The 12,926-nt window shown below is 40.6% G+C and overlaps 1 protein-coding gene across 2 annotated transcripts in view; it reads left to right on the top strand.

The window, feature by feature from the left end:
- CCDC171 (coiled-coil domain containing 171) overlaps nucleotides 1–12,926 on the top strand; it is a 249,297-nt gene that overhangs the window by 21,508 nt on the left and 214,863 nt on the right. Inside the window, exons 5-7 of one of the 2 annotated variants that reach the window (XM_054986128.1) lie at nucleotides 9,161–9,307; nucleotides 11,235–11,327; nucleotides 12,509–12,690. In XM_054986128.1, the coding sequence (XP_054842103.1) occupies nucleotides 9,161–9,307; nucleotides 11,235–11,327; nucleotides 12,509–12,690 (422 nt within the window). The remainder of the gene's footprint in view (nucleotides 1–9,160; nucleotides 9,308–11,234; nucleotides 11,328–12,508; nucleotides 12,691–12,926) is intronic. The other variant, XM_054986129.1, reaches the window with a different exon arrangement.

A 12,926-nucleotide genomic window follows, 5' to 3' on the forward strand; every position in this document is an offset into this window, starting at 1 on the left:
AATGAGTCGTTGCATAAAATCGGAAACGCTGCAAAACGTGTCTTCTGGTTCCCAGTTGTTAACAATTGACATGAAATTGTCTGAGAACTTGCTTGACAGAAGCAAGGTTGACATTGGCTTTGCAGCAAAGAAGCTGTTGAAGGAAACTAAACTGAGTGACCGTCAAGTGGCCGAGTTTTGCCTAGGGTGTCGAAACATGGTAGTAGTAGCTGTTGTTGAAAAGTTGATTGAGAGAAGTCCTTTGAAGTTGAAGATGGTGTGTGGCCTATCAGCATTAGATCCTACTATCATTTTATACAAGCCAAATCTTGGAATCACCAGAATAGGGGCTGTTCTTGAAGCTCTACATGCAGCAAATCAGATCAGTGACACAGTAGCGGAAAAATCAAAGAACAATACACTACTTTAACCACAGCTGCCCACAATGAGTTCAAGGCTCAGTTTCAAACGTATGTTGCAAAACAAAATGATGAAGTTGGACTGGATACGTTTTACAGTGGTATTTTGATGTCCAACAAAAGTTTCTCGGACCTGTGGACGGTTGTCAAAATGTGCCTTGTCCTGTCTCATGGTAATGCTTCTGTTGAAAGTGGATTTTCAGTTAATAAGTTAATGTTAATTGAGAACTTGCATGACGAAACTGTTGTCTGTCAACGTCGGGTTTACGATGCTGCCTTGAACTGTGGAGGACTTGAATCTGTTGTAATTGATAGGAATCTGTTGCAATCAGTCAGGCATGCTCATGCACGCTACACAGAGCACTTGGAGGCTGAACACCATAAGCAACAAGAAGAAATTCAGAAGAGAGAAGAAAAGAAGAAACTTGAGGGACAAATGAAACATCTTGAAAATGCTAAAAAAAGACTGAGAGAAGAAGCCAAAATGGAAGAGGAAACCATTGATGAGAAACTAAAAGAGTTACAAAATAAAAAGAGAAAACTGTAGAAGTGATAGCTTTATATCTTAAATCTTCATTCTTTAAAAACAGATTACTTGTACTCTAATTTCTAACTTGATTATTACTGCAATGTCAAAACTATAAGTTTCGTAATGTGGCTTCAGAGAAACCATTTTAGATAGGACGTTTATATAATTTTTAGTGTACCTTTAAAACAATAACAAAAATTTATGTCATTTGTTAGCATTCAGAGTTTACTTGAACTGACGTTTGTATCTTAGTGTAATTTTTGGTGCAATTGCAAAACAGATGCTGCTGCAGTTAATGTTGAAAGATGCTGATATTAAATCTCTTACTTTGACAAATATTTTTGCAGTTGAGACTTGTGTAGTTGTAGATTGGAACATTTCTTTAAGCCTTGCATTAATGCAACACGACCTATTCATTTTTTAACTTGTGGTTATATTTGAATGGTGGTCGGGAAAATTGACAAATGTTGGCCAGGGAAATGAAAAATAAAATTTTAGTGGCAGCCCTATATTGTCTGTTTTTGTATTGAGCAGATATTAATGTTGACACCATGTTATGTTAATACATTTTGTGGGGGGAAAGAGTATCCATTATATCTGTAATAATTCCACAACACCTGGTACCATAACAGATCAGAACTTTGTTGTAACATAGGCAAGGCCTGGTTTGAGCCCTACTAGGTAGGGTTGCAAGGTAACTATACCCCTCCAGCAGGATGGCAAGGGGAATCCTGGTACTCTCTGGGGAGTTAATGCTTGTGTACACATGCTCCCGGCCCCAGTTTGATGATGTCACATCAGGAAGTGACATCATTGTGCCACACCAGTAATGTACCTGCTGTGTGCTTTCCCATGTTGCCTGCTGGTGGTGGGAGATTGCCAGGTAGCTTGCAACGTCCCGCTGATCTCCAACGATTGACAGGCAATGGGGCAAATTGCTGGCACTTGGGAACCCTACTGCTAGGCCATAACAAGCCATGGCTAGTAATCAACATAGCAAGTGAAAGTTGAAACTAAAGCAAAAGCTTTTTCCTTAAGGGATTGTCTAGGGATCATGTTAAAATAACTATACAATACAATAAGGAAACATCACCAGATTCAAAGCTCTCCTTGATATAACAATGGCAATATTATGTCATTTTAAATAAAGGTAGTAATTCTTGGATTGAATCCAGCAAATTATCAGCAGAAGGGGCTGGAGGTTGTGATGTTTTCTATGTTCTCTTTACCCCAGTAGTTCTGTCTGAGGTAATTATCCCAGTTCATTCTGAGAACAGGACTGACTCTTGTGGACTCACTTCTGTGTAGTGAAGAGGGGAGGGGGCAAAATAGCCTACCTATGTGCCTATTTTTAAAATTGGGAATAAACTTTTCTGGGATCAGAAGGGACTTCTAGGGAAGGTTACATGAGAAAGATCCGTGATCCTTGCTCCAACAGATTACAGGATTCACCCCATTATATCCTTAAGTGATTCCCACAAATCCCAAGGACTAAACAGCATGTGATAATTGAAATTTGCTACCTTTTCAAATTGCATATGAGGTTGCTGGTAATGACTACCATCATTTTCTTGCAAGATCCGGCATCTTTTTCTGCAGAATTTTTTTCTAAACATGGGCCAGTTCCCTGTTGTGCATCCATATATATTCCTTCCCCTCATTTGGATACCTTCCAGATTCAGGGACTGGTGTGACCATACATTTTATTAGATTGGCATGATTTTTAAGCCATGTCTTGGTAATTTCCTGTGGTGTGAGTATGAATGCTGATTTTTTTTTTGGTAGTCAAGTCTTAACTATATTTTAAAATAGGACAGATGCTCATTGGCAAGTGCTAGAATATCTTGAATTACACGCCTGTATCTACTCTGATACTACATGCCTTCTGTTGTGCTCTAACAACAAAATTGCAAGCTTCAGAATGAAGGCTTAGTTGAGGTCCTTTAATCATGTTTGTAAAAGTATGCTGGCATCTGTATTATTAAAGCCTGAGATGAGGTCTTCGGAGTTCAGGCATGGAATTTTTGCCTATAACAAGACACAGAAAACAAATTCATCCATAAACAATTTGATAAGAATAATCCACCATAATTTTCCTGGCAGATACAGTAGTGTGGTCCTTCTCTGGAGTACCTGTCTGCCTGATGCTTTTTGAATAAAGGAACAGCGGAGACTTTATAACAATGCAACAGCATCATCTTGTGGCTAGCAGAACAGTGTTGCACTGTTATTTTAAAATTTATTTGTGAACAGCCTGGACTACGGTTCACTTAAGCCCATATTCATGAAGCTGCTGTGTTGAATGGAAATAAATTGAATTGAAAGAGTATAAAATATATATCTGCCAAAACAAAAATAATGTGAGAGATCAGAGACGTTTTGTTTGAATGCAATGACTGATACTTATACATAACAAAAACTCTTTTGCCAGATCTTTCGGGCTGGTGTTGATTCCATACCCCTAAAAGAGCCCAAGACACTTGGCATGAGCGGAGGGATTGATACCACCACCACCCCTCACCCACACACACACGGCTTTGACTCTACCTCTTGGATAATCTTATTCTTAGGTATTTGATGTGTACGTAATGATGTGTTGGATCTCATCAAAAAGATTTCCCATGTTCAAGAAGAGGCAATTTGCCCCATTTTCCCCTTTTCACAGCAGCCTTTTTACTTTCCTCCTTCATGCCGCTTTTGTGGATCCCTGCATCTTCCAGGGGCGGCACTTTAGAGGGAATTTTGGGCTTCTGCGGGATGGGGGAGGCTGGAAAGTTGCCATGCACAGGATCCCTTCTGTGAACTACAGTTTTTGGTTCCAATCTGATAGGAAAACAACACATTTTTATTCAATTTTTTTTTAATGAAGGGTTTGATCCAGATAATAGCATCACTTGCTCCATGTACCCCACCCAACAAGTATCAGCAGCTTGGCAGTAGAAGTCCTAAGATTCCCACTCAAGACCCAGACACCTTTCAAAATAGGTTTTCACCAAAGCGATTAGGCTATCTTGTTAAAACATACAAAAAGAAACACGTGTTGTGTTAAAAGCTGATTTGAAGTTTTCAAAATCTTCCTTCGTGACTTTTCTTTGCAACAGAATTGGATGACGAGCTTGGCCAACATAACAAAGACTTTATTGTGTAAAGTCACTTTTGCATCTAACTTTTGAGCAATTCCTGTGCTCCCCCCACCCCCCGCTGTTTTGGCTGGTGTGAGATAACATCAGCCTAGCCTTATCCAGCTGCTGCTTTTCAGGAGCAGAGTTTTGAAGACCAAATGCCTAACACTTTGATGGTATTTGGCTAAGTGTGATGGTCCTGTAAGGAATAAGCTGTCTGATGACTTAGTATAATCTTTCTATTTCTCTGAACAGAAATCTGTTTTAACAAATTGAGTCTCCAGTGAACCTCCATCTAAATCACTGGATTCATGTCCTGTTTCTAATGCTAGCTGTCAAGGAAAGGATGGTTAAGCTACTGCTTAACCTTTAGGCTTTCCTCATGCAATTGCATTTTTAACTATTTTACAGTGAGAGCCGCCTATATGCAGGATGTGCAAAATGTCAAGCAAACCTTGAACATATAGGGCTCCGAAATTCATGTATATCAGCATTTCCAGGACATGTTGGATCATGCATCCATGGGTGAATCTTGCTATAAAGTTATTAAAATAAAGCTACCTTTATGAAAGAACAGTCATATAAATCCTTCCTTAGCCAATAGTGTTATGGGGTGTCATATAATCTGTAGCTTTTTTGGATTCTAATGCATGGATGTATTCTAAAATGCAGTTTAGCTTAGTATTGATATAGGTCAACCACCATGTACAGTCTCTGTTTGATTAAAGCCTTTTTGCGGCTGTTGCAGACTTTGGCTTATTTGCTAAGCTGCACAAGTGGAGTCATGCTTGAAGAAAGCAACTTTTCTCTCCCCATGCAGCTCTTTTTGTCCACCAAAATTGTGCTCCTGTAGGTCAGTAAACCCTCAGGAACAGTGTAAGGGTCTTTACTATTCTTCATCACTACAGTCAAGGTCTGATCTCTTCAAAAACTGAAGCCCACAGTCAATTTGTAAGGTCTTTAAATTTAGAATGCACAAATGTATTCAGCCAGATGTAATTCATGGAGGCAACTAATCCCCAGCACAAAGATGTATTTACTCCAAAGAGAAAAGGATGAGTCTGGGAGGGGTGTGTGCGTGTTTGTCTTGCAGGTAAAGCTTGGGTCACATTTCTCTCTCCCTCATAAATATCCTTGTTTGGAGGAGGTTCATACTCAAGTCTTCTTCGAAGATGGATGGGGATATGACTTGACATCCAAGGGCCTCACAGCCTTTTTCTTGCCTTCCCACGCCCTGGCCGTCCTTCCCACACATTCTGGTCCCCGCCTCTGTTTTCTGGATTCAACATTGTTGTGTCCTGTGCATGATCGAAACCCAAAGCTGCACCCCACTGTTCACAAAGCAAGGAGAAACAGGCACTGGCCTTGGAAGGGCTCCAGGCTGCCCCAAGGACAGATAGCACCTTGCGATCCAACCTACCAAAATGGTCTCCTGCACACACCAGCCAGCAGTAGTAGTGACAGCATCCAGTGATGAAATGGGCGTTTGTTGAATCGAATGGTCATCTGTGAGTTGAATCCTGGTTTCATGAATTAAGTTATAATCATGGTGTTCCATTATGTTTGAACCAAGTGAGTGGTTAGTTGTACATTTTCACTGTTACAGTGTCCTACTGGTGGTAGTATCCCTGTGGAATGGCTTCTCCGCCATACATCTGATGCTAAATCTTGAGTTACTGTTACGAGTTCAAGATATCCCTGTTTCTCCCGGCATTTAATTTGTTCTTCCACCCCCCAGCTGGTTTAGTGTTATAGGAATTATTGTCCCTCCTTTATTATCTCATCCACTGCTATCTTGTTATCTGATGTTACTAATCATGAATACTAAGAAATTTTTGATATTGTGTCTGGCTGTTTTAAAAGCTATTCTTAAAGCAGTTATGGGTTTCTACCCAAGCTTTTAGAACTGTGTGTTACACTTGCTTGACTATGCATGCTGTTGAATGGGGACGTGATGTATGATAGTAATCCAAAGTATCTCAATGTAGTGTAAAGAGTTTGGGCTTTGCTGAGGTGCACACAACCTTAATAGGCATGTAATGGCTGTAATCTGTGCCTGGTGTCTTCTTCTTTTTTAATTTTTTTAAAATTTAATTTAATCCTGGTGTCTTCTAGACCCTCTCCAGCTAGTTCAGTGACTCCTACTTGGAGGAGTCTTCAGGGGAGGAGCCTGAGGAGCCAAGGTTGGTGGCTGAGGAGGACCAGAGGACCAGGGAGGGACCAGTATTGCAGAGATGCCTGCTGACAACGTTCCAGCAATGCAGAGGCTCCCAGAGCCTGCAAGGGAAACCTTGCCACTGACCACTGAGATAACCTCCTCCGGGGAGGACTCGAACCTAGGTCTGTAGAACCCCAAGACCTTCTCCTAATCCACAGGAATGGTGGCAGCAGAAGGCCTGAGCCAAGGTGACACAGAGGAAGTGAAGTGCCAGACTGGCTGCATGTAACTCCACTGTAGAACCAGAGCAGTGCACTGAGGGTGGTACTTCCTTGCCGGATTCTGGCCAGAGCACTGCATAGCCTCAGGAACTCCAACATCTGCTGGTAGTGCAGCCTGCTTATGCTGAGCCCTGGGAAGATGGCCTTGCTGGATCAGCTGGTCCTCCAGGCACGAGCCTGGTATTACCACTTCCAGCTTCTAGATGGACCAAGGGTTTGGTCCCACTTTGAAGGAAACCTGACTGGGTTGGCTGCAGAATATAAGGAAATGACAAATTTGACTGCTTGACTGAAAAGTTCAAACTTGTGAACAGTGTAGGAATCTGCTGATCACCAGAACCTAGCTATTTCCTTCATGTATAGTGATTCTGGTCAAATGATTACTTCAGTTCTGGAAGAAAGCTGGTGAGCTGCACTAAACTTAGGCGCTGTCTGATGTAGGATCCCACCCTGGTGTTACTTTAATGTTCTTCTGCCACCTCTGAAAAAACGAAATCTACTTGCCATTTTCAGTGAGAGGCTGCACTTTGCCTGGCAACTGTTGATGGTGCCATTTCACCACGTTAATCCCACAGAGGGGTGAAAGAAATTTGGGCCATAGTTATTTGGGATGGCAATAAGTCCTTCTGGCATCTTACCACGGCACTCCTTCAGCCAGTTCACAACACTGAATAGATGACCATTTCATCGGCTTGTGTGTATATTTGAATACGTTCCTGATGCATCCCTCAGCTCGAAGAGTATGACACACAGAACTCCGGTTGGCTTTCGTCTGTGGTAGGAACCAAGCACTGTGATGCACTTTGGCATCAGAAAAGATAGCTTGTTTGTTAGCAAGGGGCCAGGATGCCTGCACTAGTGAAACAGACTGATAGTGATGTGGAATCAGAAGGCCAGTTGTAACAGTGAAAGCAGACTTCAAATGTTGTGTTCTTTTTAATGGATTGTGGGGGTTTGGGGCTGTGTGACCCTACAGTAACCTTTCCTTTACTTGCATTGAGTCTGAGATTAAGATGGTGAAGTGGTGCTGTGGGGAGAACTTAAATTGGTAGCGTTAAGTGCTTTTTAAAAATACTCTGATCCTGCAGCTGAATTCTTATCAGGCAAACAAGCTAATTATATATATTTCTCCCCTCACAGAGGAGCTATATACATCTGTGCTAAAACAAGAGCAACATGTTTGGAAATTAATAAGTGAGAAAGCATTGTGTTGGGTAGTTAAGCTGCAGCAGTAAATGTGTGCCCCCCTGGGGTTTTTCTACAGTGGTGCAGTAAAGGCACAGTCTGAGCACGCAGTCGGACTAATAACCAATGCATTCCATTCCATTTTACTAATTGATCATAGTAGTTTGTGGTAAGAAATTGCAAATTTGAAATCCTTCCTAAGGAAGACTTCATCTCACTTTCGCTCCATTCACTTTCAAGAGTAGAACTTCTTCAGGTTCTACACTGTGCCACTCATCCTTTATGGTGGTTTTTTGCCCAGTGTTGTGTCCCTGGAGGACTGTAAGGCACATAACATCTTTAGAAGACAGCCCGCTTTTCCAAAGCCATTACGTGTAAAAAAATGTGACAGCACACTGGTGTCTCAGTGCCTTCATTAGCAGTTACCCCTTTCTGTTGAAGTGAGTGGCCTTAGAAGGGGGTAACTTTACTTTGGGTGGCCCTGTAGGGGAAGGTTTTGCACACAGACACAAAAGGCTGAACTCCAGAATTGTAATTTATAAGGCTTTGCAGTTTGCCTTTATTAACTGAAGCTTGATCCTGATGCAGTAAGCAAGGTGTATCTTGTGGCAACCTTGCTATATATTCTGATGTCATTAGATATAACTGTTTTGAGGATGGAAGAATTTTCAGACACATCACTCTGTCTTTTTTAATTTAAATTTTATTACAGTCCACAACCAGATTCAAGATCCACTCTTATTCAGAAATACTGTGTAAGGCTACCACAAATATGAAATGTAAACACTTAAAATGTGTCTTATGAAAGCCTTATTTAAATTTCTTGGCTTTGAAGTCTTGGACTTGAATGTTAATGATGTTTCCTTGGTGGTATGAAATGTGGTAATGCTGGTCCCAAACACACACACATAGAGGATGTTCTGATTCTATGGCACAAATTCCTAAAGGGAGCATAATTAGAAATAAGCCTGAAAAACAATGATCTTTGGTTGCCTTTAGACATCTCAGTTAACTGTAGTTAAATAAAAATGTGCAGAAACCTGACTTGTGCCTGCCTAGTTCCTTCATCTTTGCTTCCCAGCAAAGAGTACAGGTGAAGAGCCATCAAACTAGCTCTGGCTACCTGTGATGTGTGAATGTAGGTGCACTGTTCAGTTTGTGGAAGAAAACCTCTAGTTAAGCCATATTTGTATATAACTGGAGTTAGCCAACTACCATTCCTTCATTTTGCTGTCTGTAAAAAAGGGGAGGGGGAGTCATCTGCATGCACAAGTCCATCGTAAACTGGATTTGTGTCTGTTTTTATTTAACCATGATTATATTGGATGTCTGCATGCAGCTTTTGTGGTGATGTGCGTTGACGTTTTCTGCGGTGACATGTTATTGATATTGTAGGGTCTGAATTGCTAAAAAAAAATCAGAAAGCATGCACCAAAGAGTTGCTTTGTTTTGGTCCTCATGATAATAACTGTATTGTTATCAATCAGGAAAAAGACAGTGCAGTGCAAAGTGTTCACCGGAGACTGCAGGATTTGGAACTAGAACATAGCAACTGCTCTGAAGTGATGAGGCGGCAGAACAATGAACTTGAATTCAGTGCTGAACGAGAAGCTCGGTTTAAAAAAGAACTTGATGTAAGTGCCGTTGTTGCCTCCCCTCCCCTTCGATGCTTTGGTGTTAGTGTCTGATAACTGCCTGCAGCGGAATCTGTGTTGTGTAGCATGTTAGGCTTCCTTCCTAGAAAGCTCTTTAACTGTACTGCCACCAAGAGAAGTTGTGGGGTTCTTTGTGAGGAAAAGTTAGAAATCTTAAATGAACAACTCAGTGGCCTAGAGGGTAATCCAAAAACTAGAGTCTTTCTAAGGAACAACCATATCAGCTGCACTTGCTTCCTTGTCTCCACGTCGGTATAGTTGATTTTTAGTTACCTGTTCCTCTGGAATGAACTATGAGACAAACACCGCGGCTGTCAGGGCAGGGAAAAAAAGGCTGAATATTAGGGAGAAAATTTCTTATTCTGCTGCTTTATAGTGTGCAATGTAAATGAAACAGAAATGGAATACGTTTTAAGTAAGGGTAACTGTGGCCAAAACCAGCTCTACAGACTGATTTTAGCATAGCGATTTGGCAGATTCCTAAGCGCTGCTCTCACAAGCCATTTTCTCTAAGGAAGATTTGTGCTGTTCCTATAGTGCCCTCTTGTGGATAATGCGATGAAATTTTGTTCATTGCATTATTAGTTCATGAGCTTTCATGTATTACTTCTTATACTTAAACATTTCAACCCGCTTTTCTTACAAGAAAATCAGAACAGCTTGTGAACAATAAAATTCTAGTTGCACGTGCAATAATAAAGAAAAGTTTCCAATAAAATTCAGGAGAAGTTGAAACAAAATATTGACTTGATTAAATCAGTAAAAGGGAGCCTGCTGTAACAAAAAAAGTCTGTGTTGCTTTAAAAAGTAGTACCAAGTTAGTTTGCTCCTACACCAAAGGCTTCTTCATGGATATGTTATGATGTTGTTTCTCTGAAGAGAAATGCCTGGGGTTCATCAAGCCACAAAGCAGAAGAGCCAGCTCTGGGTGGGTCGGATTAACGCAGAAAGTGGTCCTCAGAAAAAGACACCTCCTACACGTGGGAAATCCAGGGCTCTAATATTGTTGTTTAAAGGAAGAATCAACATGTTATATGGGATTTTTGTTTTACAATTTAGATTTTCAAATAACAATAACCTCTTTGCTTATAAATAGTAGCTCGGAGGAGGTTGGCTGTGTTTTAAGTCCTACTGATATACGTGGAATTCGCTGGTTTCAGCCTGTCTGACTTTCTCTGCACTGGGGCTTGGGATTTTCAAGGGACTGCCTCTAATGCTGAGGTTACCTTAATATTAATAAATATATGCATAGCATTACTAATACAATATTATTTTAAACATTGCCCTTTTATTATATCGAGGAAGGCACCTTGTGAATGCCATACGGAATGTTGTTTGAGTAGAAGTTTACATATTCCTGGGTCCCTCTTCCCAACCTAAACATTTCTGTGCACCTTGACAAACTTAGAATCTTTGAATCTCATTTATTTAGACAGTTTTTATGCTGCCACTCCAGCCCATTGAACCATACCACTAATAACCATTGAACCATACCACTAGACTATTGTGCATGACCATGGATACATGTGGCCCTGGGAATGTGTTTGGCCCGCTCTTGTTTTTGGTGAAAATGCAAAATGTTAATTTAAAGGTGTCTAAAAACTGGACGGAAATAGTATTTTAACACTTTATACAGAAGAAGAAGAGATGGATTTATTGTTATGTTTAAACCAGAATTGTTGGTCTCTGAGACCAGCTTTCTTTGTTGCTTAACAAAAAGGTAAATAACCCTTATGGAACTGAGTGGGTATCATTTCACAGTTGTAATATATTAAGGGACATAATTTTTGGAGGATGGAAGTACCAGGCTTTCTTCAAGAGCAGTTCCATCCAGTTCTAAGAGGCAGCACTAGGTTGAAGCCATCATGGTGAGGTGCTTTTTAAGGTAGTATGTTTTTCTTTTTAGGCAGCTGTAGCAAGAATTAAGAAACTGGAAGAAAATATTGAAGCAGAAAGAGCAGCACATCTGGAATCAAAATTTAATTCTGAAATAATACAGGTAAACCAGTGAATGGAACTGACAAATGTGTACCAGGTTAGCATGCAACTGAACAATTAGCACATGCTTCATAATTTAAGGCCTAATGCTGTGTTTTGATACATACCTCAGACTAGCCTTTGTAAAGGATGCAATAGAAACTTCTGTGTTGGGGAATATTTGACAGTTGAGCTGTTCAGGCTTCGTAAAACAATTTTGTTTGCAAAATGAGTATGCAATGGGCACCCAAAAGAATATGTAAATTCTGTATTTTTCTGGCATCCTCGTACTAAGTTAGGCTGCTGCAGCCGCTTAGCATTGTGAGCTGACTCAGAAGGTTGGCGTACATGCACGGTGCGTTGCAATGGGGTAAATGTCGCCACAGAAGTTTCTTACCTGAACCTTAGTTGCCAGCCTCTTAAGTATGATTTAGGTATAGAGAATAAACTGCAGGATCACACGCTCACCCTTACACCCTCCACTCTACAGGACAAATTTGATATTCATACTCTTCCTTTTTCTCTAATGGGGGCTCAAAACTTACAACAGTGTTTCCCCATCCTCTGTTATCTCTCTGTGAGATGGGTTAGACTGGGAGGGAGTGACTGGCCCAAAGCATTCCAACTGGATAGAGTGGAGATTTGAATCTGGGACTCCCAGATCCCAGTCCAACACTTTAACCACACTGCATTCACTCGCCAAACTTTGCTTCTCCTGTTATCGTTTGTGTTTTATCTTCCGGTGTTAACCTTGCTAATGGTAACCAGATTTCACTCCTAACCAGTATGTAACCCTTGAGTCGAGTTCTTGTTGAGGAGTGAGAATACCATTTAATTGTAACCATGGTTAACAGACAATATTTATAATTATAACTAAAAGCGGGCAAAATTTGCACTGAAGAGAGAAGGGTATTAGTAGAAGGTAATATGTGATCCTGTGGCTGAATTCATATCTACATTTAACCATGGTTTGGTTTAACATCTGAGCCTACATTAAGGATTAACAGTAAACCTGTGTTTGTTACTGACCTGGCCGTGGTAATGTACTGGCAAAGTTAAGTGTACACCAGCCTTATATGTGTAAATGTCCCTTTGTATGTGAAAAATGTTGTCTGCCCCTCACAGTTACAGCTTTGCCTAATAATCTGACATTTTAACAGCACTCTTGGAGTACTGATTGTTGGTTTGTTACCACTTTTTCAGTTAAGAATTCGAGACCTGGAAGGAGCTTTGCAAGTGGAGAAGGCCAGCCAAGCAGAAGCACTTTCTGATTTGGACATTGTCAAAAGCAAGTTCAAAGAAGTAGAAAATGCTTATGAGAGGGAAAAGCGAAATGCTCAAGAGAGCTATGAAAAACTCAATCTGTACGTTGTTAATCAGAATCGGTATGCCTTTGCTCATGTGGGTATTAGAAAACAAAATAATAGCTCAACATTGATAACATATATTGTAGAGAGCTAAACTGATGGTTTATGTTCTTTGAGCTGGAAGGTGTAGTGAATCTAATGTGTGAATCAACTGTTAACAGGTATTTTTTTCTCTAGTTCCTAGATCACTCTTACAAGTAATCATCTTGCCTAATCTCTTTAGATACTTCATAAGTGAATGTGCAGTACTTGGA

The sequence above is a fragment of the Eublepharis macularius genome, chromosome 8, assembly GCF_028583425.1.
Source record: "Eublepharis macularius isolate TG4126 chromosome 8, MPM_Emac_v1.0, whole genome shotgun sequence".
NCBI lineage: Eukaryota > Metazoa > Chordata > Lepidosauria > Squamata > Eublepharidae > Eublepharis > Eublepharis macularius.